The 27,272-nt window shown below is 40.8% G+C and overlaps 1 protein-coding gene and 2 pseudogenes across 3 annotated transcripts in view; 1 reads left to right on the top strand and 2 right to left on the bottom strand.

The window, feature by feature from the left end:
* The window catches only part of ATRN (attractin), a 170,146-nt gene extending 142,874 nt beyond the window's left edge, over positions 1-27,272 (bottom strand). Inside the window, exon 1 of the mRNA XM_002747312.6 lies at positions 26,797-27,272. Within this exon, the coding sequence (XP_002747358.2) occupies positions 26,797-27,203 (407 nt within the window). The 5' untranslated portion in view covers positions 27,204-27,272. The remainder of the gene's footprint in view (positions 1-26,796) is intronic.
* Positions 6,264-7,562, top strand: LOC103792811 (heterogeneous nuclear ribonucleoprotein D-like pseudogene; annotated as a pseudogene). The gene has a single exon (XR_619693.6). The product of XR_619693.6 is annotated as a heterogeneous nuclear ribonucleoprotein D-like pseudogene (transcript).
* On the bottom strand, positions 18,385-19,489 carry LOC144582449 (small ribosomal subunit protein uS2 pseudogene; annotated as a pseudogene). Its single transcript, XR_013535105.1, has one exon. The product of XR_013535105.1 is annotated as a small ribosomal subunit protein uS2 pseudogene (transcript).

Here is a 27,272-nt window from a genome sequence, read left to right as displayed (position 1 = left end):
AGTTCTTTGTCCTTGAGGATATATCCCTCCAGAAATATATCATCAAATTACTATATTTCAAATTCATCTTAAATACCATGTGCTTCAGCCTCAAACTTAATAAACATTTAGGTTCACTTATTTCATTTTGCACTTGATTTGTAAAGACTGTCTTTTTCTCTCACTTTATTTTTATTTTATAATATGGTGAAGCATTGGCATGGTTCTAAGTATAATCCACAAAATCAAGTACATCCAGAAGTCCAGCCTCCAGCCCTGTTTCATCCACCCCATTCCCTCTCTCTCCTTAATCATTTTTATTAGTTTCTGATTTATCACTCCATTGATGTGTTTATATATATGCACAACAATATATATTTATAGATTTATAGGTCCCCTTTCTTTAAAAAATGATAGCATACAATACCATTGTTCTGCTACAATGGGTTTTGTTTTGTTTTGTTGCATTTAACAATACATTATCCCCCACAGCAGTATACACCTATTCCTCCTTCCCCTTTAGAGCTACCTAGTACTCTGCTCTGTGAACATGTCATACTTTATTTAACCAGTCCTCTAATGATACAAGCTTAGACTAAACTGCTATTGAATTTTATTTTATTTTATAATTTAAATTCACACAAAAATTCAAATGGTCTCACTGTGATGACCAAATCAACTAATGTGCTGGTATTTTGGCCTTTGCTGTTAGAGTTTTAAACAAAAAAGTTAACTATGTAAGCAAGACACAAAATAAGCTAACAAAGCCCCTACCCAAATCCCTGATACAGGGTTCTCAGTTTAACATCAAAACACCCACAGAGCTTTAAAAAACCAGATGATGTGGCCCTAACACAAACCCCTCTTGGGTGGAACCCAGCACTGCATTGGTATTTTTAAAAGCTCCACAAATGATTCTAATACACCAAATCAAGAACAAACTTTCCATACATAATCTTGTAATTTCTAAGTGTTAAAGTAAGTGGCTTAAATTTTTGGCACCAATACTAAAAAGATTTCTGCATTCCAAAGTTTCATCTCTAATCAGAAAATTTTGATTTAATTTCTTAAATTCAAAAGAAATACAAAGATTCATCATGAATATTTACTCATACCAGTGATCTAAAATATAAAACATTAAGCATTTGTCCTAATTATTAAAAATAATAATAAAGCTACAACCATTATAAATGATATAACATTGCAAGTGAATGCTATATGTTTTAATATTTAGGACTTTCTACTATACCCATCCACAACGATAATTAAAAGTCAAACTACCATATAATAATATGGTATCCTCGTATTTTTAAATAATAATAAATCATCAACCTTGAAAGACTCAATAAAAGCAGTGGACAAGTCCTTTGCTCAAATCTTGGGCTGTCCCTGGCATTGTCTAGGCTGGATCATAGTCTCCATGATACTCCTACAGGTAATCCCATCTGCATCCATGGCTTCCATCTACCACCTCTATGCTGCTAACTGCCCAAGCTGTATTTCCAGTTCAAGTCTAGACCCATGTTTCAGACTTATATTCCCTGCATCAAAAATTTAAGTCATTAAGTCCCTTTCTTTTGTTTCCTTTAAACAACTCTGTCATCTACCCTACCTTCCAAAAATTGACTTTCTCACCTTCACCTCCATTTATTCAGCCTACAAACCAATCTCATCTTTTTCCCTCTTCAATCCCCCTGCCTCCTCCTAGTCTAGTCTACTGCAACAGTCTCTCTCTCTCTTTTTTTTTTTTTTTTTTTTTTGTGATGGAGTCTTGCACTGTCACCAGGCTGGAGTGCTGTGGTGCAATCTTGGCTCACTGCAGCCTCCGACTCCCTGGTTCAAGCAATTCTCCTGCCTCAGCCTCCCTAGTAGCTGAGATTACCAGCACACACCACCACACCCAGCTAATTTTTGTATTTTTAGTACAGGCAGAATTTTACCATGTTGACCAGGATGGTCTCCACTTCCTGACCTCATGATCCACCCACCTCGAAATCCCAAAGTGCTGGGATTATAGGCATGAGCCACCACAACCAGCCTGCAACAGTCTCTCACTGTGGCTCAGCCCAGCTCCCCAGTATGGACAGTTCTTGGCAGAGCCACCTGTCATCTTCTTTATAATGTTTAAAGGGCCATCTGATCATGTTAAAACCTGCCTGGAAATCTTTGCATGCGCACAACATGCAAGGTCTATGGCAATACAACCCCAACTTACCTCTCCTGCTCCATCACTAGTCACTGCTCCCAAAACTGAGCAGACCATATTGTGGCAATATTCACTATGTAATTCTTCTTCAATTCACCTGCATTGTCTTCATGGCTTACCACAGCCTGACTTCTCTGTCTAGAATAACTTTTTTTCTCCTAACTAACCTTTCAAATCTCAGTTCAAATGTCCCTTGGAGCTCTGGGAACCTGTGCCCCAAGTTTTCTGTGCTGAGCTGATTAATGCCTTCCCCATGGTAACTTATGTGGTTTGATTATTGCTGTTATAGAGAATAATCTCTGCCCACTAGACTACCAAGATTTTTCTCAAGAACATATCTCATTCACCTCTTATTCGTCAGTGCCTAAAACATCACAGATATTCATGTAAAACTTCTTGCCTAGTGAATAACAATACCAACTCTAACAAAGTTTTGCAACAAGAAAAATTTTCAAGCTCTTATTAAGAGCAAAATTTACTATAAAGTCCGGAACAAACTCTCATGAATATCCATGACAGTATGGGAAGGAAAGCATTTCAGAAGCTAGAGAACTGCAGGTGGACCTATTCTTTCAAAGACATCTGAACACTGATTCTACTCTATCCCCTCAGATGAATAGGTGCCATGTGGATGCCTAGTTTGGTTCAAGAACAAAGAAAATCCAATGGTTTACAGTAGCCATACAAAGGTTGTTTATGTTTTTCTAAATAGAAATAAAAACTCAGACTGGCCAGACTGGCTCATGCTTGTAGTCCCAGCACTTTGGGAGGCTGAGCTGGAAGGATCGCTTGAGGCCAGGAGTTTGAGACCTGCTGGGCGACACAGTGAGAACCTATTCTCTACAAAAAAATTAAAATAGGTCAGGCGCAGTGACTCACACCTGTAATCCCAACACTTTGGGAGGCTGTGGCAGATGAGTCACTTGAGCCTAGTAGTTAAAGACCAGCCTAGGCAACATCATGAGACCTGATCTCTACCAAAAAAAAAAAAAAAATCTATCCAGGTGTGGTTGCACATACCTGCAGTCCTAGCTACTCAGGAGGCTGAGGTGGAAGGATCACCTGAGTCCAGGAAGTTAAGGCTGCAGTGAGCTATGATCATGCCACTGCATTCTAGCCTGGTGGCAGAGTGAGACCTTGTCTCTAAAAAAAAATTGTTTGTAATTATACACACACACACACACACACCCCAAATATGTGTATGTATTATTATATACATTATATTCAATCATATATATTATATTCTTATATATTATATAAAAATGTATGTTTTATTTATACATACATATATACATATGTATATATTATATATTATTAAATATAATGTAATATATAATTATTACATATTTAAAATTCTATTATGTACTATAAATTTATACATCATATATTAATGTCATATGTTGACTATTATATTTATAATATAATTATATAATTTTGATTATATTATATGAGATAAAATACATACATATGCAGGTATAGTTTTTTAATTTATATATTTTTATTATTTTATTATTTATAATATACTTTATATATAATACATATAAGTCATTAAATCATATATAATACATATTTCCTTTAACCAGCAGCAAACAACTAATTATAAAATTTTTAAAGATACTATTTACAAAACTATAAAAAACATCAAATATCTGTGGCTCACACCTGTAATCCCAGCACTTTGGGAGGCTGAGGCAAGCAGATCACTTGAGGTCAGGAGTTCAAGACCAACTTGGCCAACATGGTGAAACCCCACCTCGACTAAAAATACAAAAATTAGCCAGGCATGGTGGCACACACCTGTAATCTCAACTATGCGGGTGGCTGAGGCAGGAGAATTGCTTGAACCCAGGAGGCAGAGGTTGCAGTGAGCCAGTATCATGCCACTGCACTCCAGCCTGGGCAACAGAGCAAGACTCCATCTCAAAAAAAAAAAATCTAATATCTTAGAAAGAGATATACAAGATCTCTGCATAGAAAATTACAAAGCATTGGACGGGCGCGGTGGCTCACACCTTGGGAGGCCGAGGTGGGTGGATCACGAGGTCAAGAGATCGAGACCATCCTGGTCAACATGATGAAAACCCGTCTCTACTAAAAATACAAAAATTAGCTGGGCATGGTGGTGCATGCCTGTAGTCCCAGCTACTCAGGAGGCTGAGGCAGGAGAATTGACTGAACCCAAGAGGTGGAGGTTGCGGTGAGCCGAAATCGCGCCATTGCACTCCAGCCTGAGTAACAAGAGCGAAACTCCGTCTCAAGAAAAAAAAAGAAAAAAGAAAATTACAAAGCATTAAGACAAACTAGAGAATATTTAAATAAATAAAGGTATACAACATGTTTGTGGTTTGGAAGACTCAACATTATAAAAGCTGTCAATTCACTTCAAACTGAGTTATAGGTTCAGTACCACCTTAATCATATTCTCAAGATATTCTTCTTGTCAAAAATGAACAAAATGATTCTAAAATCTACATGAAAATGCCATGGACCAAGAATAGCCAAAACGAACTTGAAAAAGAACAAGAAGAATAAAGTGAGGAGACCTAACATAAATCTACACTAATTAAGATAGTGCAGTATTATTGGCGTAAGGATAGACAAACAGATCAAAGGAATAGAACAGAAAGTCCAGAAACAGAACATATATACATGAACACCTGATTTATAACAAAGGCAATACCACAGAGCACTGGGAAAAGAAAGGTCTTCTCAAAAAATGGGACTGGAAAGATAAATACGCATAAAGAAAATAAATGTGAACCTAACCTCACAACACACACACACACACACACACACACCCCAACCCCTCTTTCTCTCCAGGTAGACTAGATTTAAGTGTGAAAGACAAAACAATGAAATGTCCAGAAGACAATATAGAATAGTATCTCCATGATCTTGGGGTAAGGAAAGATCTCAATAAGAGCCAAAAAGCATTCTCCAAAGGGGAAAAAAAAATCAATACATTTCACTACATCAAGCAGTAAACGCAATCTGCAACGTAACATCATTTTAAGTGCAAGTGGAACCTGACAAAAAGAGAAATCACTAAAGGCCAAAAATAGAGACCTGAAAATCAGAGCAGGGAACATGTTAGCCAACTCCATACTGTCCTGTGAGAGGCTGTCATTCCCCATGATACAAGAGCATACCATCTTCTATAAAAGAAATCTGGATCTAAATGCTCAAAAGGAAGTCACTGAGGCCTAGGTCCATTTAAGGCAGGGAGTTGGAACTGAGATCCCTCAAGAAGGGTGGAACCCTTAAAGAGCTTTTAAAAACCTAACTCTTAGGCACAGAAAATAAACAAGAAAGCAATTTCAGCACGGGTCAAGATAGAGGAAAATCCCTCCCAATAACTTCATAGCCACAAGTCTCACACCCATTTGAATTCTAATATATACTACCCTCATGTGGGTTCTAGGTACCTGAAAGAAAATAAAATGAACATAGAAAGTAGCCCAGGTCAGAATACCTCCAAACTTTTCTAGTAGAAGTAATTACAAACTCTCTCTAGAGACATAAGTCCATTGATTAAGTCTCACTGAAGAGAGATTCAAATTTTAGACATAATTGAAGCAATGCACCATGAACAAAAGTCAGCAAACTAAAAACAGGATTAGACCCTATAAAGTTCAGTTACTAGAACAATCCAATAAAGAACATAAAGTAAATTTAAATTGCTTAAAGGCACAATAGGATCAAAAGTATCAAAAAATAACACTATGCAAATGAGCAGCCAGTTTTATTAACAAAAGACAAAACCTCTAGAAATTAAAAATATAATCAATGAAAATGAAAATTTAACAAGTTACACTGCAAATTAGATACAGTCAAAGTGAGAATTTGTGAACTAGAGAACAGATCTGAGGAAATTAACCTGAATGCAACAGAGGGAAATAAAGAGATAAAAATTATGAGAAGCAAAAAGTTAAGAGAATAAAAAGAATAGGCAACACGTGTCTAAAAGTCATACTGAGAGAAAATAACGAATAAAATGTAAAGGAAACTTTAAAAAGACAGTAACTGAGAATTTCTCAGAAATGTTGACAGTCTTGAATCCTCAGATAAAGAATGCACAGCTCTTCCGCTGCCATTTTAAATCCGGCTCCATGCAACGCTCCGCCGCTGCTGCCGCCGCGACCCGGACTGTGCGCCAGCACCTCCCTGCCGACAGCTTCGCCGCTATGGAGGACATGAACAAGTACGGCAACATAGAGGAATTTGCAGAGGGATCCAAGATCAACGCGAGCAAGAATCAGCGGGATGACAGTAAAATGTTTATTGGAGGCTTGAGCTGGGATACAAGCAAAAAAGATCTGACTGAATATTTGTCTCGATTTGGGGAAGTTGTAGACTGCACAATTAAAACAGATCCAGTCACTGGGAGATCAAGAGGATTTGGATTTGTGCTTTTCAAAGATGCTGCTAGTGTTGATAAGGTTTTGGAACTGAAAGAACACAAACTGGATGGCAAATTGATAGATCCCAAAAGGGCCAAAGCTTTAAAAGGGAAAGAACCTCCCAAAAAGGTTTTTGTGGGTGGATTAAGCCCGGATACTTCTGAAGAACAAATTAAAGAATATTTTGGAGCCTTTGGAGAGACTGAAAACATTGAACTTCCCATGGATACAAAAACAAATGAGAGAAGAGGATATTGTTTTATCACATATACCGACGAAGAGCCAGTAAAAAAATTGTTAGAAAGCAGATACCATCAGATTGGTTCTGGGAAGTGTGAAATAAAACTTGCACAACCCAAAGAGGTATATAGGCAGCAACAGCAACAACAAAAAGGTGGAAGAGGTGCTGCAGCTGGTGTACGAGGTGGTACGAGGGGTCGTGGCCGAGGTCAGGGCCAAAACTGGAACCAAGGATTTAATAACTATTATGATCAAGGATATGGAAATTACAATAGTGCCTATGGTGGTGATCAAAACTATAGTGGCTATGGCGGATATGATTATACTGGGTATAACTATGGGAACTATGGATATGGACAGGGATATGCAGACTACAGTGGCCAACAGAGCACTTATGGCAAGGCATCTTGAGGGGGTGGCAATCACCAAAATAATTACCAGCCATACTAAAGGAGAACATTGAAAAAAACAGGAGGAGTTGTTAAAGTAACCCATCTTGCAGGACAGCATTGAAGATTGGCCTTCTGTTGATCTAAGATGATTATTTTGTAAAGACTTTCTAGTGTACAAGACACAATTGTGTCCAACTGTATATAGCTGCCAATTAGTTTTCTTTGTTTTTACTTTGTCCTTTGCTATTTGTGTTATGACTCAATGTGGATTTGTTTATACACATTTTATTTGTATGATTTCATGTTAAACTTCAAATAAATGCTTCCTTATGTGGAAAAAAAAAAGAATGCACATACACTGAACAAAATAGATAAAAAAAATAATTCACATTTGGGAACATCATAGTAATACTACATTAATACAATCAACCGAAATAGAAAGGGAAAGCAAAAAATGACAGAGAGACTATGAGTAAAAGCAAGAACACTTAAAAGAAACCAGAATGGTTAGGTGCAATGGCTCATGCCTGTAATCCCAGCACTCTGGAAGGCTAATGTGGGCAGATCACTTGAGACCAGGAGTTCAAGACCACCCTGGCCAACACAGTAAAACCCTGTATCTGCTAAAAAAAAAAAAAAAATGTTTTAAAGTGGCTGGTCATGGTGGTACACACCTGTAATCCCAACTACTCAGGAAGCTGAGGGGCCAGAATCCCTTGAACCTGAGAAGAGGAGGTTGCGGTGAGCAGGTGAAAGAGCAAGATTCTCTTTCCAAAAAAAGATAAAAGGAAAAGAAAACAAAAACAATCAGAAGAAAACAAAATGGCATCTGAGATTTGCTTCAAAATAATCTATGCTAGCTGGTGGGAGGAGGGAAGGGCATGGGAATGAGGCAGCCATAAAAGTAAAGAAGACTGGCTATGAGTTGCAAATGTTGAAGCTGGTGACAGACATGTCAGACTTGTTATATTTTCCATTTTTGTTTATTTGAAATTTTGCAGAAGAAGCTAAGAGAGAAAGGAAAAAAATTACCTATGAATGAATAAGTTAGACTGACTTTGAAACATCAGTAATAAAAATTAGAAGTCTATGTAGGTTTTACTAAAAATTTGCTAAAAGCTCAAAAAAAATTAGAAGACATTGAAAAAATATTAAAATTGCTCAAAGAAAACAATGCTCAATCTTAAATTCCAGCCCCAACTATACAAGCATTCAAGGGCGAAGACAAAATGAAACAACACACAAAATCTCATATGCTTGTCAAAACAAAAGCTCATGAGCCTAGTTCCAAAATCCAAAATAAGGTATTAGCAGATCAAATCTAAAAATCTGTATTAAAAAACATATCATGGCCAAAATGGGTTCAACTCAGGAATACAAAGATAGCCTAACAATTAAAAAGTGTATCAGTGCAATTTACCACATTAACAGATGAAAGGACAAAAATCAATCTGATCCAGGCCACCTACTATGTGCAGGGAACTATTCCGTAAGATTCCTTTTAAAGTCAGGATCAAAAAACTAAAAATAAAGTCAGGATCAAGACTATTCAACAATGCCCTAGTCAACAATGATAATATTCAACATCAATTAGCTCAGTAATTAGACAAGAAAAGGAAAGAAGGTATATACTGATTAGAAATAAACTGTCACAACTTTTTGCAGCAGACTATCAACATGGGAAACAGGAGAATACAAACACAAGCTATTAGTACTATAAGAGCTTAGGAAGAATTCATAGATACACATTCAAAATACAAGGAAATCAATTCTGCCTTTGCACTTCTGCCATCACCATGATGGTGAGGCTCCGTCAGCCTCTGGTCCAAAGAGGATGTAACAGCTGTGACATCCCCATCCCCACCAGCTGAGCCCAGTCAACCTCCTGCCTAGATCTGACAGGTGAATAAGTTTACTAGACCTCAGAGAGGTGCCCAGACAAATACAGATACTTATGAGCTAAATATACTTAGTGCAATAGTAATAATAATAATTTTGAAATCCATTCCTAGGTACTACAGTAATCAGTGAGGTTCTAGTAATAATAAAATTCTCTATCTAGAAGTAAATATAATAAAAGTATGTCAGATCATTTGAAAAAAGCTGTAAGAATTTACTGAAAGATATGGAAGAGACCTAAATAAATGGAAATATAAAGCATCTTTCCAGAAAGAAGGGAAGGATGGAAAGACACTCTGTTATACAAATGACAGATTTCCCCAGGCTTATCTTAACATCAGGTGAAATTCCAAACAAAATATCAACAGGGATTTTTGTTGAAATTAGAGGAGTCAAGAGATAAGAACAATCAAAATAAATCTGAAGTTTTAAATGACTATAGTACAATTCAATTCAAATGGGGAACAGGGACAAAACTGTTCTATAAATGGAACTGCAACAACTGCTTACCATATAAAGATAATTAAATTAGGTCAATATAACAAATCCTTCACAGAAATAAGTTACAGGTATATAAAAGATCAGAATGAAATAAAGCAAAATTTTAAAATTTTGAGGAAGTAAAATATAGAAGAATATCTTCACAAGGTCAGTACAGGAAAGGAATTTTAAAATATAACACAAAAAGGACAAGCCATAAAGGAAAAAGAATAATAATATTTACTACAAATGGGTTTTGGTTTTTTGGGTTTTTTTTTTTTTAAGTGACAAGGTCTTTCTCTGTCATCCAGGCTAGAGTACAGTAGTGTGATCTTAGCTCACTGCAGCTCAAACTGCTGGGCTCAAGTGATCCTCCCACCTCAGCTTCCCAAGTAGCTAAGACTACAGTTTATGCGTTATCATGCCCTGCTAATTTTTAAAACTTTTTATAGAGATGGGGTCGCACTACGTTGCCCAGACTGGTCTCAAACTCCTGGGCTCAAGCAATCCTCTCACCTGAGCCTCCCAAAGTGCTGGGATTACAGTGTGAGTCATCATGCCTGGCCTCATTCATTTTTTTTTTTTAATGAATAAGAATGGTTATTAGGCTGGGCGCAGTGGCTCAAGCCTGTAATCTCAGCACTTTGGGAGGCCGAGGCGGGTGGATCACGAGGTCAAGAGATGGAGACCATCCTGGTCAACATGGTGAAACCCTGTCTCTACAAAAATACAAAAAAATTAGCTGGGCATTGTGGCGCGTGCCTGTAATCCCAGCTACTCAGGAGGCTGAGGCAGGAGAATTGCCTGAACCCAGGAGGCGGAGGTTATGGTGAGCCGAGATGGCGCCATTGCACTCCAGCCTGGGTAACGAGTGAAACTCCGTCTCAAAAAAAAAAAAAGAATGGTTATTAAACTGCTATGGAATCTGTGGATTCTACTCAATACATATTTTTAAAGTAATACCATATAATGGGGATTTTGTTCAGCAGCTCCATTTATGATATACCAGAAATCCTATCTCTACAACTCTGTAAATTCCTTTTTTTTTTTTTTTTGAAAAATAGTATGTGTCAACTGCATGTCAACCTAAAAGTAAACAAGGAAGTAAAAAGAATTTCAGTTATTTTAGAGGTGCTTCAAAAGAATGAAGATCATCACCTTAGAGAAAAATCACACACATGCATAAAGACACAGGTAAAGAATGTTAATTAGGCAGGGCATGGTGGCTTACACCTATAATCCCACAACTTTGAGAGGCCCAGGCAGGCAAATTGCTTGAGGCCAGGAGTTAAAGACCAACCTGGGCAACAAGGTAAAAGCCTGGCCTCTACTAAAAATACAAAAAATTAGCTGGGTGTGGTGGTGCATGCCTGTAGTCTCAGACAGTCCAGAGGCTGAGGTGGGAGGATCATCTAAGCCTGAAGGTCAGGGCTGCAGTGAGCCGTGATTACACCACTGCACTCTAGCCTGGGCGAAAGAGTAAGACCCTGTCACTTTAAAAAAAAAAGGGGGGGGGGGAACAAGAAAAAGAAAAAAATGCTAATTGTAGCACTATTTGTAACAGCAAAAATTGGAAAACTCTAAACGCCCATCAGCAGGAAAATGGGAAAGTGGAATCTTTCTGTAATGAATATTAACTATGAATCCACTAGAACTACATTTATCAACAGATAAATCTCCAGCATATCTCATCTCAAGATTAAAAAATGCTACATATTTTTGAAAAAAGACATTGTTTGCAGAAACATGCAAAAGAAATAATAAACGCCAATGTCACCATACTAGTTACCTCTGGGGAAAGGGTAGGGTGAACAGGATTAAGACAGGGTAACATGGGGACCTTGGTCAGTATCTGTAACATTTTATTACTTACAATAACATTAATATGAAGAAAATTCAGAAAAACCAGATTGCAGTTACAAAGATATACCTTGCATCTCTTCCATTGGCTTGAAATATTTCATATTAATAGGAAGTTAAAGTTAGTTCAAAGACTGAACCAGCACCAAACATATGATTACTTTAAAGCAATGAGTTGGCCGGGCGCGGTGGCTCACCCCTGTAATCCCAGCACTTTGGGAGGCCAAGGCGGGTGGATCATGAGGTCAAGAGATTGAGACCATCTTGGTCAACATGGTGAGACCCCGTCTCTACCAAAGATACAAAAAATTAGCTGGGCATGGCGGCGCGTGCCTGTAATCCCAGCTACTCGGGAGGCTGAGGCAGGAGAATTGCCTGAACCCAGGAGGCGGAGGTTGCGGTGAGCCAAGATCGCGCCATTGCACTCCAGCCTGGGTCACAAGAGCGAAACTCCGTCTCAAAAAAAAAAAGCAATGAGTTATACATTTTGTCAGTACTGGTCAGTGTTTCTCAAAGAGTTGTCCAAATACTGTTCTAATTAAAAGACAGTCATGGCAACCATTATAAGAGAAACATAAGACACAATTATATTTAAATATAAGTTATGGAAAGGAATGAAATGAATCTAATTCTGCAGAGCTGTCTCCAGATCATCTTCGCCAAACCTTCTGATCAAAATCCTTATATGGATTGATAGGATATCTCCAGTACTTCAAAAACAGTGTTCAAAAGGGAAAATTAAATGACAATTATAGCCAGTTTAACCTTTTCATTCAATTTAGAGAAAAACTATCCAAACAAGAAATGTGCAATTTGCAGAGAAATGCTTATAAATAGCTGAAAATCGTTATCATTTTATCATTCAGAATCAAAACACACAAAAAAATTCTAAAAAATAATTGTGAAAGCACAAATTCATGAATATCAAACATTAGGAGGAGAAAACCGATTTTAATAGCACAAAACACAGTCAAATTCAATCTCTATTTTAATATACATTTTACCCCAAAATTTAATGTCTTTTTTTGTCTACAATTCATGATTTCTTTACATAATTAAAGTACATAAAACAATATGCACCACATTTTAGAGTAAGGTCAAATTTTCCTTTTTATATTGTGAATATCATTATAAATTATATTTTAAGTATACATTATAATCTTTATTAACAAATTACTTCTTTATTTAAAATTATCTTATCAAAAACTGGATATATTTTTTAAAAGATTATTTTTTAATTCCTAAGAGAGTCCACAAGATTATACATTTTTGTGAAAGGATCTGTGAATTTAAAAATTTAGAAAACACAGGTCAGGAGAGGTTACCTCTGTGAACCTTAACAGCAACTAACAGAGTTCTAGCCCCTAATGTTTACTGGCATATAAGCAAACAAGTCAGAAAATTCTTAGAATACAGAAAGGACCGAGAGAAATTAACTGGAAAATTCATTCATTTAGTAATTGTATACTTTTATTTTTATTTTTTTTATTTTTTCTGAGACGGAGTTTCGCTGTTGTTACCCAGACTGCAGTGCAATGGCACAATCTCGGCTCACCGCAACCTCTGCCTTCTGGGTTCAAGCAATTCTCCTGCCTCAGCCTCCCAAGTAGCTGGGACTACAGGCACGCACCACCATGCCCAGCTAATTTTTGTATTTTTAGTAGAGGCAGGGTTTCACCTTGTTGACCAGATGGTCTCAATCTCTTGACCTCGTGATCTACCCGCCTCAGCCTCCCAAAGTGCTGGGATTATAGGCGTGAGCCACCGCGCCCAGCCACTTTTATTTTTATTTATTTATTTATTTATTTATTTTTGTATTTTTAGCAGAGACAGGGTCAGGCTGGTCTCAAACTCCCGACCTGAGGTGATCCACCCACCTTGGCCTCTCAAAGTGCTGGGATTACAGGCATGAGCCACCGCAACCAGTCAATAATTGTATACTTTTAATGTCAAATTCTAAAAAAAAAAAAAAGAAAAGAAAGAAAGAAATTAACCCATTACTAAAACTGACTTCTCTAAGTGACAAATGGAAAATATCTAAATAGGTAAGCATGCAAATAAACAGCTAGAACTGAAGTCCACCCAAAATGTAAACTGAAAAAACAGAAAACTTAAGAATTAAAAATGTAAAGGGTCCAAACATGGTGGCTCTCATCTGTAATCCCAGTACTTTGGCAGGCCAAGATGGGAGGATTGCTTGAGCCAAGGAGTTTGAGATCAGCCTGGGCAACATAGTGAGACCTCGTCTCTACAAAATTTAAAAAATTAGTTAGGCATGGTGACGCACACCTGTAATTCTAGCTACTCAGGAGGCTGAGGTGGGAAGATCACTTGAGCCCAGAGGCTCAAGGTGGTTGAGGCTGCACTGAGCAGTGACTGCACCACTGTACTTAGCATGGGTGACAGCGTAAGACCCTGTCTCAAACACTAGAAGATCAATGCACCAGCAGAAAAATAAAAAAAAATTAGTATTTTAATTGGAAGGATAATATCAAACCATGGGCCGGGCGCAGTGGCTCACGCCTATAATCCCAGCACTTTGGGAGGCTGAAGTGGGTGGATCACGAGGTCAAGAGATCGAGACCGTCCTGGTCAACATGGTGAAACCCCATCTCTACTAAAAATACAAAAATGAGCTGGGCATGGTGGCACGTGCCTGTAATCCCAGCTACTCAGGAGGCTGAGGCAGGAGAATTGCCTGAACCCAGGAGGCGGAGGTTGCGGTGAGCTGAGATCGTGCCATTGCACTCCAGCCTGGGTAACAAGCACGAAACTCCGTCTCAAAAAAAAATCCAACCATGGTCTCAATGATAAAAGAAAAGCAGTTAAAGAGATAGGACATAAAGAAAATGAAAAGTGGAAAAAAAGCAAGACAAATATAAGAAAGCCATCATAAGAAGGAAGTCATGTTAATAATAACGGACCAGTTTGAAAGAATAGAAAGAAAAGGGAAAATGGAAGGAACAAAGTTACAAAATGAAGGATGAGTATAGTATATACTATATAGATGGAAGTCACTTGCCAAAATGCTTTTGGGAATTCACAGAAAACAGTAGAGTATTATTTAAGTGGGAACCAAGTTTCATAATAGGTTAATGGTTGATAAATTTCCAAACACAAGTATTTCAAAAAGTACAACTACAGTTTCATTTCTGCTTTGGAAATATGATTGTGTTAAAAAGAAAAAGCAATGTAAAATTTATGTTCAATCATAACAGTAGGTATTCACTTGTATACTTTTTTTTTTTTTTTTTTAGGGAGGGAAGGAGGAAGGAAGGAAAAGAGGAGGGGGGGAGGGAGGGAGGGAGGGAAGGGAGGGAGGGAGGGAAGGGAAGGGAAGGAAGGAATTCAAGCAATGAGAGAGACATTGCCGACCTGGATCTAGAGGTTTACACGTTGATTTCTTTTTTTGAGAGAAGGAAAGAAAAAAAAAATGAGTAAAGGAGAGAAAGAAAGAGGAAGAGAGAGAGGGAGGGTGAACGGAAATATTGCTTTATTCTGAAAAAAAAATGGGTATTAATAATGGCCAATAAATGTTTCATTTAAACCTATGAGTAGGTGTGATGTGGTATTGACAAGAATGTATATTTTATGTATTTGAAGTGGAGAGCTCTATAAATATTTATTAAGTTTACTTGTTCCGGATCTGAGTTCGAGTCCTTGATATCCTTATTAATTTTCTGTCTCATTGAATCTAAGTCTCTATGCATATGGGTGTTAGAATCATTAGCTCTTATTGTTGCATTGATCCTTTTACCACTATATCTTTGTTGCTTTAAAATCTATTTTATCTGATACAAGAATCGCAACTCCTGCTTTTTATTTATTTATTTATTTATTTTTGCTCTCCATTTGGTTGGTAAATCTTTCTCCATCCCTTTGTTTTGAGTCTTTGTGTATCCTTGCATGTGAAACAGGTCTGGATGTAACATGCCGTTGGGTTTTGGCTGTGTCTTTTGATTGGGGGATTTAGTCAATTTAAATTTAGGGTTACTGCCATTTGATGTTAACTGGCTGTTTGATCCATTCATTGATGAAAATTCTTCTATATGTTGGTGCTCTTTACTTTTTGGTATATTTTTAGTAAGGCTAATACTGGTTGTTTCTTTCTGTGTGTAATGCCTCTTTCAGAAGCTCTTGTAAAGCAGGCCTGGTGGTAATAAAATCTCTGAGTACTTGCTTGTTCATAAAAGGTTTTATTTTTCCTTCAGTTGTGAAGCTTAGTTTGGCTGGATATGAAATTCTGGGCTGAAGGTTCTGTTCTTTGAGGATGTTGAATATTGGCCCCCACTCTCTTCTGGCTTGTAGAGTTTCTGCTGAGAGATCTGCTGTAAGTCTGATAGGCTTGCCTTTGTGGGCAACCTGACCTTTCTCTCTGGCTGCCCTTAGTATTTTCTCCTTCATTTCAACCCTGGTGAATCTAATGATTATGTGCCTTGGGGTTGCTCTTCTTAAGGAATATCTTTGTGGTGTTCTCTGTATTACCTGGGGTTGACTACTGACCTGCTTTGCTAGTTCAGGAAAATTTTCCTGAATAATATCCTGAAGGGTATTTTCCAGCTTGGATTCATTCTCTCCGTCGCATTCAGGTACACCTATCAAACGTAAATTTGGTCTTTTCACATAGTCCCATATTTCTTGGAGACTTTGCTCATTTCTTTTTATCCTTTTATCTCTAATCTTGTCTTCTTGTTTTCTTTCATTAAGTTGGACTTTGACCTCTGTTATCCTTTCTTCTGCTTGAACAATTAGAGTGTTTAAACCTGTGCATACTTCTCGGAGTTCCTGTATTGTATTCTTCAGTTCCATTAATTCACTTATATTCCTCTCTAAGTTGTCTATTCTCAATAGGATTTCGTCAAACCTTTTTTCAAAGTTCCTAGTTTCTTTACGTTGGGCTACAACATGTTCTTTTAACTCACAGAAGTTTCTTATTATCCATTCCTCGAAGAGTGATTCTGTCACTGGGATGCGCTCGTTCTCCATCAAGCCTTGTTCCATTGTTGATGTGGAACTGTGATCATCTTTAGAGAGAGAGGCATTCTGATTTTGAGTATTCTCAGCCTTTTTACGCTGGTTTCTTCCCATCATTGTAAATTTATCCTCCTGTCATCTTTGAAATTACCAACTTTCAGATTAGGTCTCTTGATTGGACGTCTAAGTTGTTAGTTCCCAGGGCCAGAACGGTGGCGTTAAGACTGATGGTGCTTTTCTGCCCAGGGTTCTCCTGTCTGGCTTCCTTCTTGTGTCCGTAATGGGCGACTCTGCCTTCCCCGGGCTCCAAACCTCGGTCAGAAGGGGAGCCGGCCCTGTTTACTCTGCTCCGCAAGCTGCCGCACCAAGGTGCCGGCGAAGCCGCTGCGCTGGCCACCAAGAGTCACGCTGGCAGCCCATGGGGGTCCTCCAAGCCTCAGTCAGAAGGGGAGCCAGCCCTGTTTACTCTGCTCCAAGAGCTGCCGTGCCGAGGTGCCGGCGAAACCACTGCGCCGGCCACAAGAGTCACGCTGGCGACCCGTGTGATTCCTCCACTGGGGATCTTCTGCTCCGTGAGCGACCAGAATTTGTCTGAAAGTGTGGCGTCCTCTAGTTCTCTGCGCTTTGACTGAGAGCTGCAATCCCGAGCTGTTATCGATCGGCCATCTTGGATCGTTCCCCTCACTTGTATACTTCTTAAGATTAAAATATCCTACAAATACATTAAATCATTTAATCATATTTATATGATCAAACTGTTTTGATTATAAACATACTCTCCTTTTTCTCCTATGTATACACCTGTCCTCTATACTGTGGTAAATAAAAAGCATCTGTCTACCTTGGGAACCTTCCATACAGGTAAAGTCTATGGTAATTTGTTACAGAAGCCCTAGCTGACTAACGCTTGTCAGCTGGCCCTACTTCCCTCTCTCTGTATGTTAGGAATTTTTCTACTATAAGTGGCAGGAAATCCAACTCTAACTGGCTTAAGAAAAACATGGATTGCAGTACTTCATGAACCAAAAATTACACCTTCAGGCGAATCCTGATCCAGAGATTCAGAAAGTTATCAAGTCTCCAGCTCCATTTCTCTGCCATCCTCCATCTTCTGGGAGTTGCTCCGACATGAGGTGAATTTCTCTTACAACAGCAATGCTAACTATAACAGTTCTAGGCCTTATGGCCTCGCCACATGAAAAAGACGGCAACATATGTCCTTCTAAACTCCCACAGAAGAAAGGGATCTCCAACAAAAGTCCTGAGATTCACTCTTACTAAGTCCATTTAAATCACATTCCCATTTCAAAACAATTGCACAACCAGAAACTGGAATGCCCTGAGGGCTAAGTCAAGGAAGCACCCTGAAACTGGAGTTTGTTGGGAAGGGAAGAAAAAAGGCCATTATAACTTTACAATCTCACCCCCGTTCCTTCCATTACACCCCTTCCAAGTTATGTTCCAACAACATGCATATACATTCAGTTCTCCAGGTGCTGTGGGTTGGGCTATGTCCCCCAAGAAGATATGTGGAATTCCTAACCCTGTGACCACAGGTCCCTGTGAATGTGAATGTCATCTTATTTGGTAACAGGGCCTTGGCAGATGCAATAGAGTTATGATGATGTCATACTCGTACATCCAATATGACTGGTATCCTTAAGGGAAAAGACAGAGACACACAGGGATGGAGAGTATCACGTGAGATTGAAGGGAGGAGGCGGAGACTAAAGTGATGCATCTACAAGCCAAAATGCCAAGGACTGCTGGCAACTCCAGAAGCAAAGGGAAAGACATGGAACAGACTCTCTGAGAGTCTTCAGAGAGATCGTGGCCCTGCTAATACCTTGATTTTAGGCTTCTAGCCTCCAGAACTATGAGAGAATAAATTTCTGTGGTTTTATGTCATGAGTTTGTGGTACTTCATGGCAATAGCCCTAGGAAAAATTAATACTTTTTTTTTTTTTTTAGAAACTCGATGTTTATTTTCCATGAATCTTATATGTTGTTTAAGAGGCCACACAAGAACAGCTTAAGACCATTCAGTGGTTGCTCCTACCCATTCAGTGGCCTGAGCAGTGGGAGCTGCAGACCAGTCTTCCATGGTAGGCTGGGCGCGCCAGTCTTCAGTAGAGAACTGCTGGATAGGCACAGAGGGCACCTGCACACCTTCAGACCAGTTGGCAACCTCAGGCTGAGTAGCAGTGAACTCACGAGCTGGAGCAGTCCATTCGCCCTGAAATTCCTCCTTGGTCATGACCTTTTCAGCAGCAGCCTGCTCTTCTTTTTCAATCTCTTCAGGATCTCTGTAGAAATAGAGATCAGGCATGACCTCCCATGGGTGTTCACGGGAAATGGTGCCACGCATGCGCAAAACTTCCCGAGCCAGCATCCACAACATCAAACCCACTGAGTGAGCTCCCTTGTTGTTGCATGGGATGGCAATGTCCACAGAGCACAGAGGAGAATCTGTGTTACACAAAGCAATTGTAGGTACGTTAACATAAGACGCCTCCGTGAGAGGCTGGTGGTCAGCCCTTGGGTCAGTGACCACAAGCAGCCATGGCTCCCGGAAGGCTGCCTGGATCTAGTTGGTGAAGGTTCCAGGATTAAAGCGGCCAGCAATTGGAGTTGCTCCAGTGGCAGCAGCAAACTTCAGCACAGCCCTCTGGCCAGTATTCCTGGAGAATATAACACTGACATTAGCAGGGTTTTCAATGGCAACAATGGCACGAGCTGCCAGGAGAAGCTTCTCCCAGGTCCTCTTCAGATTTATAATGTAGATGCCATCACTTTTCCTTTTATAGATATACTCTTCCCTCTGGAAGTCAAGGTTGGTGTCACCTAAATGGGTTCCTGCTGCCAGGAACTTAAGGACATCCTCCTCCTTCATTTGCAGGGCATCACGGGCTCCAGACATTGTGAAAGTTTCCCTTTAAGTTACGATGGGAATCCAGAACAACGCCGTTTGGAGCCCTCAGCAAGTAGCGCAGAAAGTCAGGAAATTAATATATTAAGTATGATAATCCATGATTATTTGCCTTTGCACATCAACTCTTCATTCCTTCCGGAATGTCTTTCTTCCCCCAGATTGTCTACTCACACTAAACCTCTCAGATCTGCCCAAATGTCCTCTCTTCTATGATGTCTTCCACCAGAACCCCCAAAGAAATTAATCTATCACATCTTAGTCCAGCACCATATATTTCCCGTATTTTTGTTATGAAATTCTAATTGCTAGGCACATAGCTGTCTTCCTTTCATAGCTGTAAGTTCTCTGATAGCTAAACCAAATAAGGAAGTACAAAGAAAAAGACTATTTTTTTCAATAACGATAAGAAGGTTGGTGTTATACATGGCTCAATATGAAGTGACAATAAAACTTCCCAGCAAAGATGCCCACCAATCAGCATAAGACAGAGAAGTTCAGGAGTAATACAAGAACAGATGACATACATGGTAGTCATGTGGGTAAAGATGACTTTTTTTTTTTTTTGAGACGGGGTTTCACCATGTTGGCCAGGCTGATCTCAAACTCCTGACCTCAGGTGATCCGCCCACCACTTTGGCATCCCTAAGTGCTGGGATTACAGGTGTGAGTCACCATTCCCAGCGGGTAAAGGTGACTTTTTAAAAAGTCATAAGAAGTAAATTACAGAATTTCATTCCTTCATTCAACAGATATTTACTACTCACTATGCTCCAGACCCCTGCCCTCAGGGAACTTATATTGTACCGGGGAAAACAGACAAGATTAAACTGGACTCGTGAACATAAACTTGAGGTTAACATCACTTAGTAATCACTATAAGAAAACAAAATTTTTTTTCTGGGACAGAGTCTCAGTCGGTTGCCAGGCTGGAGTACAGTAGTACAATCTTGGCTCACTGCAATCTTCACCTCCCGGAATCAAGCTATTCTCCTGCCACGGCCTCCTGATTAGCTGGGATTACAAGTGCCCACCACCTTGTCCAGCTAATTTTTATATTTGTAGTAGAGACAGTGTTTCACCATCTTGGCCAGGATGGTCTCGATCTCTTGACCTCGTGATCCCCACACCTCACCCTCTCAAAGTGCTGGGATTACAGGCGTGAGCCACAGTGCCCAACCAAGAAAAAAGAATTGACCTTTTATTTCTTCACATTTTATTTCCGAGGACTTTCTTTCTTTCTTTCTTTCTTTTATTTATTTTTTTGAGAGGGAGTTTCGTTCTTGTTGCCCAGGCCAGAGTGCAATGGTGCGATCTCGGCTCACTGCAACCTCCACCTCCCAGATTCCAGCGATTCTCCTGCCTCAGCCTCCTAAGTAGCTGGGATTACAGGTGCGGCCGCCACCACATCTGGATAATTTTTTGAATTTTTAGTAGAGACGGGGTTTCACTATGCTGGCCAGGCTAGTCTCAAATTCCTGATCTCAGGTGATCCACCTGCCTCAGCCTCCCACAGTGCTGGGATACAGGCATGAACTACCCCGCCCAGGCAAGAATTTTTATTTCACTAGCTAAAAAGGTATTTATGTCCTCAGATTGGCAGCCAGAGAGATTCAAGCAAATTTAAGATTTTTTTAATGTTACCTTTCCTATTGTAAAAATCTATTTTCCTTCCTTTGTTTCTCAAAGTGTTTGTTGGAATTAGGTCAGTCCTTCCGAAGAATATCCATAAAGAGTGTCTGGGCTCAGAAAAAATGAGAGGCCAAACGGTACAATAAAAAGAACACAAGTGGCCGGGCGCGGTGGCTCATGCCTGTGATCCCAGCACTTTGGGAGGCCAAGGCAGATGGATCACGAGGTCAAAAGATCAAGATCATCCTGGTCAACATGGTGAAACCCCATCTCTACTAAAAATACAAATATTAGCTGGGCGTGGTGGCGTGTGCCTGTAGTCCCAGCTACTCGGGAGGCTAAGGCAGGAGAACTGCTTGAACCCAGGAGTCGGAGGATGCAGTGAGTGGAGATCTTGCCACTGCACTCTAGCCTGGCAACTGACCACAAAGTGAGACACTGTCTCAAAAAAAAAAAAAAAAGCCCACAGGTTTGGGCATTAGACAAGCTTGAGTTCAGATCCCAATTTTGTACAACTTTTGTGACATTGGACAAATTATTCAGTACCTCCAAGTTTACTCATAGTGAAATGGTAATAATTTCACTCTAAGGACTAAAAAGAAGTTATTTCCTTTTTTGTTTGTTTGTTTTTTTGTTTTTCTTTTTAGAGAGGAGGTTTCACCATGTTGGCCAGGCTGGTCTCAAACTCCTGATCGGCCCACCTCGGCCTCCCAAAGTGCTAGGATTACAGGTGTGAGCCACTGCACCCAGCAAGAAGTTATTTCTAATAGGCGGTTGGCACAATGCCTGGGGAAAAAAATGGAGAAATGGTGGATAGTGGTGGATGCTGCTGTGACCACTACTATATATATACATACACATACACATACACACACACACTTTTTTTGGGAGATGGGGTCTCACTCAGTTGCTCAGGCTGGAATGCAGTGGCTTGATTATGGCTCACTGCAGCCTCAACCTCCTGGGCTCAAGCAATCCTCCTGCCTCAGCCTCCCATGTAGTATCTGGGACCACAGGCACATGCCAATACACCCAGCTAAGTTTTTCTTTTCTTTTTTTTTTTTTCCTTTTGAGACAGAGTTTCTCTCTTGTCACCCATGCTGGAGAGCAATGGTGCAATCTTGGCTCATTGCAACCTCCGCCTCCCAGGTTCAAGCAATTCTCCTGTTTCAGCCTCCCAAAGTAGCTGGGATTACAGGTACCCCCCACCATGCTCGGCTATTTTTTTTGTATTTTTAGTAGAGACAGGGTTTCACTATGTTGGCCAGGCTGGTCTTGAACTCCTGACTTCAGGTGATCTACCCACCTCTGCCTCCCAAAGTGCTGGGATTATAGGCATGAGTCACCACACCCAGCCACTACTATTATTACTGTATGTGCTAGGTACAAAATAGATGCTCAATAAATGCTTATTTCCTTTCTTTTTTTACTATAGACAGTACATCTTAACATTATTGGGCTCCATCCAATTCACCAGATTATTCTATTCAATTCTCCCAAACATTTTCTATAGCAGGAACTTAAAACAGTTGAATGCATATTAATTTCAAAACTAAGCTTAACTTATCCTATGGGCATATTTATCCTTCACAGAAAAATTACAGTGGTGACATCATAAGTAGAAAAAAATATATCACTGAGCCAGGCACACACAGTGGCTCACTCCTGTAATCCAGCACTTTGGGAGGCTGAGGTGGGTGAACCACGAGGTCAGGAGTTCGAGACCAGCCTGGCCAACATGGTGAAACCCCGACTCCACAAAAAAAAAAAAAAATTAGCTGGGCTTAGTGGCGGGTGCCTGTAATCCCAGCTACTTGGGAGGCTGAGGCAGGAGGATCACTTGAACCTGGGAAGTGGAGGCTGCAGTGAGCCAATACTGCACCACTGCACTCTAGCCCACACAACAGAGTGAGACTTCATCTCAAAAAAAGAAAAAAGATCACTGAATTATAAAGATTCACATAAAAATGAATGAAAGTGGTACTGCCTAATTAATCACACACCAAAGATTCTATAGCTATTTTTATTAAACTGCCATCCTTTAACTTATCCTTTATAATTAATCATTTCTATGGCATCTTTTATTTAGAAAAAAAACATTATTTTATAATGTTATATAAAATTTACATTATTATATTATTGTAGTTAGTAATATTTATTACTAACTACAATATTTTTTAGTAATATTTATTACTAACTACAATAATACAATAATGTAAATTTCATATTACACCCTCAGAGTTGTCCTGAAGATTAAATAGTACAATGTACCTGAAAATGCTCTGTGGGACACAGTATGCACTCAGTGATAACCTTAGGGAAATCCAATCCTTGTTAGCCTATGTTCCCTTCAATTAATGAAAAAACCCTATAATGGCAATTATAACACAGGATTTACAGGACTAAAAAGATTAAAAGGCACTCCAACTTGAGGCCATTCTAAATCAGAAAAGTATTCATTTAATGTCATTTAATAACAGAGAGATTTGTAAATTAAATCAAGAAACAAATCACTGCAATTAAAACCAACATTGCACTCTTCCCCCCAAAAGAATCCTTTAACTAAAAAAAAAAAAGTTTTTTTGAGACTTAGTCTTGCACTGTCTCCAGTGCTGAAGTATGATGGCACAATCTTGACTCACTGCAACCTCTACCTCCTGGGTTCAAACGATTTTCCTGATTCAGCCTCCCAAGTAGCTGGGATTACAAGTATCCACCACCATGCCTGACTAATTTTTTTTGTATTTTTAGTAGAGACGGGATTGCACTATGTTGGCCAGGCTGTTTTTGAACTCCTGATCTCCTGATCTGCCCTCCTCGGCCTCCCAAAGTGCTGGGATTACAGGCATAAGCCACCACACCCAGGCACAACTAAAATTTTACTGAGTTTTTTTAAAGACCAGAGTCATAAGTTCCTCCTACTTTCATTTTTAAAAATGCAAAATTCCAAAGCCCACAAAATACAATGCTATCATCAGGACCAAAGTCATAATTGTCTACCCAGGAAACAGCACTGATATCACCTAGAATCAGCTCAAAGGGAATATCCACAATAAGCAGGGGAGTCCCTTCACTTACCCGTGACACTATTTTAGACAACCAGTGTCAGGACTGCCTGTTCCTGCAGCAAGTAGCTCCTCTCCAATCCTCTGGGCTTTCCACGTGGAGTCTCAAAGAGAGCTCCCTGGCAATCTCCCTCATACGTAGATGACTCCAAACTTACATCTGCCAGGTGTGTACTCAGAGCACACAAGCTCAGCATGTGTGCAATTAAATGTCTAACACCTGCTCCTGTGTCCCTGTGTCTGTTTATGGTATCACTGTCCTCTCGGTCACCCAAGATATGATCTTGTTTTCTTTCCCTCACCGTCCCCCACTTTCCAAGAGCAAACCAGTTTACACGAAAGACTTGTTCATTTCACCTCTACACACCACAGGCTCTCATTACCACTGGCCTGACCCATGCTAACAGATCCCACCTAGCTGCCCACTATCTCTCATGCCCAAAGTGAGTCTACCTACTCTGAACATTACAGATTGATCTTGCTATAGTCTCCTTCCCACACTGTAGGTCCCCACTGCCTACCACAGTGTACCAGATTTTCAGAACCTGAAGGAACCTCATCTGACCCAACCATCCAGTCACCTGATCTTGGAAGCTTCTCAAATTCAAAATGCCCTGGCCTCACCTTCAAGGCCATTTGTATTCTGGCTCCAGTCTAAAAGCCTATAATATCATGAAAACAAGAGTGAACTACGCCATTTCACTGCTCTTGGGCTAAAGGTCAAAATTCTCAATCCAACCCACACATCTCCACTTGGCCTGGCTTCTGCCTTTCTCTCCAGTCTTGCCAAGCTCCCCTTTGCTCTCTCTGCTCCTGTCACCTAGTCTTCCATCCAGCTTGCCATCATTCCCTTCATCCCCAAGCCTCTATACCTGCTGGCCCCTCAGCACCTCACCCCTCCTGTAGGTAATACCATCTCACCCCTCAGACTTCACATCGCTTCCTCAGTGATTAACCTTACCCCCAAACTAAGTCAAGTCCTCTGTCTCCTGTTCTTTACCTCCACAGCCTTAAACAAAATTACAATAAAATTTTAATTGGATTTTTTTACTCCCAAGGTAGAATGTGAGCTCCATAAGAATAGGACTGTACCTGTGTTGTATACCACTGTATCTCACAACCTAAAACAGAGCAGCCCCCAAACAAATATACGTAGATTTCATAAATCAGAATGGAATTCATAAATCAGAACACTCTAAGTTACAAAGGCAGCTTCATTGCATAGTGATCCTGAAGTCACCTGGTTTCTCCATCCACAAAACTAAAAGCTCATCTGCTCAAGGTTCTCTGAGCTCCTTAGAAGACCTAACATCACCTAGCCTACAATTTTGCTACTCCAAACTCCTCTCTCACAACTCTCTTCCACATAGGCAGCAACAAAACTTTACTTTCCAGCCTCCACAACTTTGTTTGCACCCTTCTTTCCATCTGTATTTTTCCCAGCTCCACAATTCCAAATCCTGCTTAATCTTAAATACTTAAATCCAGTGTTGGCCTCCTCAAAGTCCTCCTTGAATCCCTCCAGGTAGCCACAACCTCTCCACCCCTGAATCCCCAAAGGTTCCCCATTGCCTCTTTCAGGTCTCAGATCAGATGTCATTTCAAATGAGAACCTTCTCCAAAAGTCACCACTGGTTACGATTCTCTATCACACCACCCTGTTTTTATTTTCTTGATAGCATTTACCATTACCTGCAATTACCATGTTCATTTCTCTCATTTATTTACTTGTTAAGTGCCTGTTGCTCCCACTAGAATGTTAAGACCGATGACAGCAGGGACCCTGCCTGTCTTGTTCACATTGCCCTACTCCCTGACATCAGACATGTGTTCAGTAAACTAAACACCTGCCAAAGGCATGACTGACTCTGTAACCCTTATGTCTAGGGTTATGTGTGCACATTATCTTTCTCTTGCTATATTCCAAACTCCTTGTGGACCAGGCCAAAGTCTGACTAATCTATTCGTTTGTATTACCTGGAAAATCCTTGCACGCTGAAGCAAATAACAGATAACTACTAATTAATTTATTAATGATTTCTCCAAGAGGAACTGCCCCAAACCAGGCCAATTCAGAACTTCGTGTTGTCCAGAAACCAAGGCAAACAGGAATCTCCTTCCATCCCCTCTTCACCACAGACCCTGTTCGAATCTGCCACCTCCAGTAAGCTTTTGCCAAAAAATTAAGCTTCCTCACTTTCCTTTAGAAGGACCAGTGGTCCTTCTATCCCTAAAATCTTACAATGCTACCCTTTCCCTTTTATCTCCAGACAACAAAGCATTTCCAGGGCCCTGTTTCTTCAGAGCATCCCACATCTCCAGTCCATAGAGGAACTTGTCGGGCCCTAGGGCACGTGTGGATGTTAAAGGAAGTGCTTAAGCAAACCTGGCTAGCTCACCTTTCCGTGGATATCTCGTTTAGCTGAAACAGCCCGAGTTTTAGAGCGACTGGCTTTGATGCTCTTTGGGTCCCTCCGCATTTTTCCAATCTAACCCAAGCACCCAAATACCGTCGGGGTGCCCCCACCCTTGTCCCACACCTTTTCACCTTCCAACAGAAGAAGACCCCAGGCCAGAGACGATGATCTCCCCGGAACCAAATGGCCCTCAAACACCATGGGGCGGCCCTACCCTCTCCACTTTCTGTCCAGCATCTGCCTCTAGGTCCGGAGCCGTCTCGAACGCCCCTCAGCCCCAGTTTCTGGCTGGGCCCGACCCTCCGACACCACCCCCCACTCACCTGAAGCGTCCCCCGCAGTGCTGGCATTGCTCGCCCACCCAGCCGGCGGGGCAGACGCACTGGCCGGTGCCAGGGTTGCAGCGGCCGCCGTTGACACAGGGCCGGTCACATTCCTTGGCCTCGGCTGCGGCTGAGCCCGACACTGCCGCCGCCGCCGCCGCGGCCTCTGCTTCACAGGGCAGCAGCAGCAGCAGAGGCGGCGGGAGCAACAGCAGCAGCAGCAGCAGCCGCGGCCGCAGCGGCGGCGACAGCAGTCGCGGGAGGCGCAGCCCGGCCCCCAGCCCCGGCCTCCCAGCCCTGGTCACGTCCCAGTCCCGGTGCGGCCCGCCGCTCCTGCCCGCGAGCGCTGCCGTCGCCGCCGTCCTCCTCCTCAGCCTTGCCTCAGTCGCCGCCGCTGCAGCCACCATCTTCCCGGGGCTGAGACGGCGCCCCGCGAACACATACACACACACCGCACGGCCGGCTCCGCTACGCCT

The sequence above is a fragment of the Callithrix jacchus genome, chromosome 5 (genome assembly GCF_049354715.1).
Source record: "Callithrix jacchus isolate 240 chromosome 5, calJac240_pri, whole genome shotgun sequence".
Taxonomy (NCBI): Eukaryota; Metazoa; Chordata; class Mammalia; order Primates; family Cebidae; genus Callithrix; species Callithrix jacchus.
This window is presented reverse-complemented; position numbering and strand designations above follow the sequence as displayed.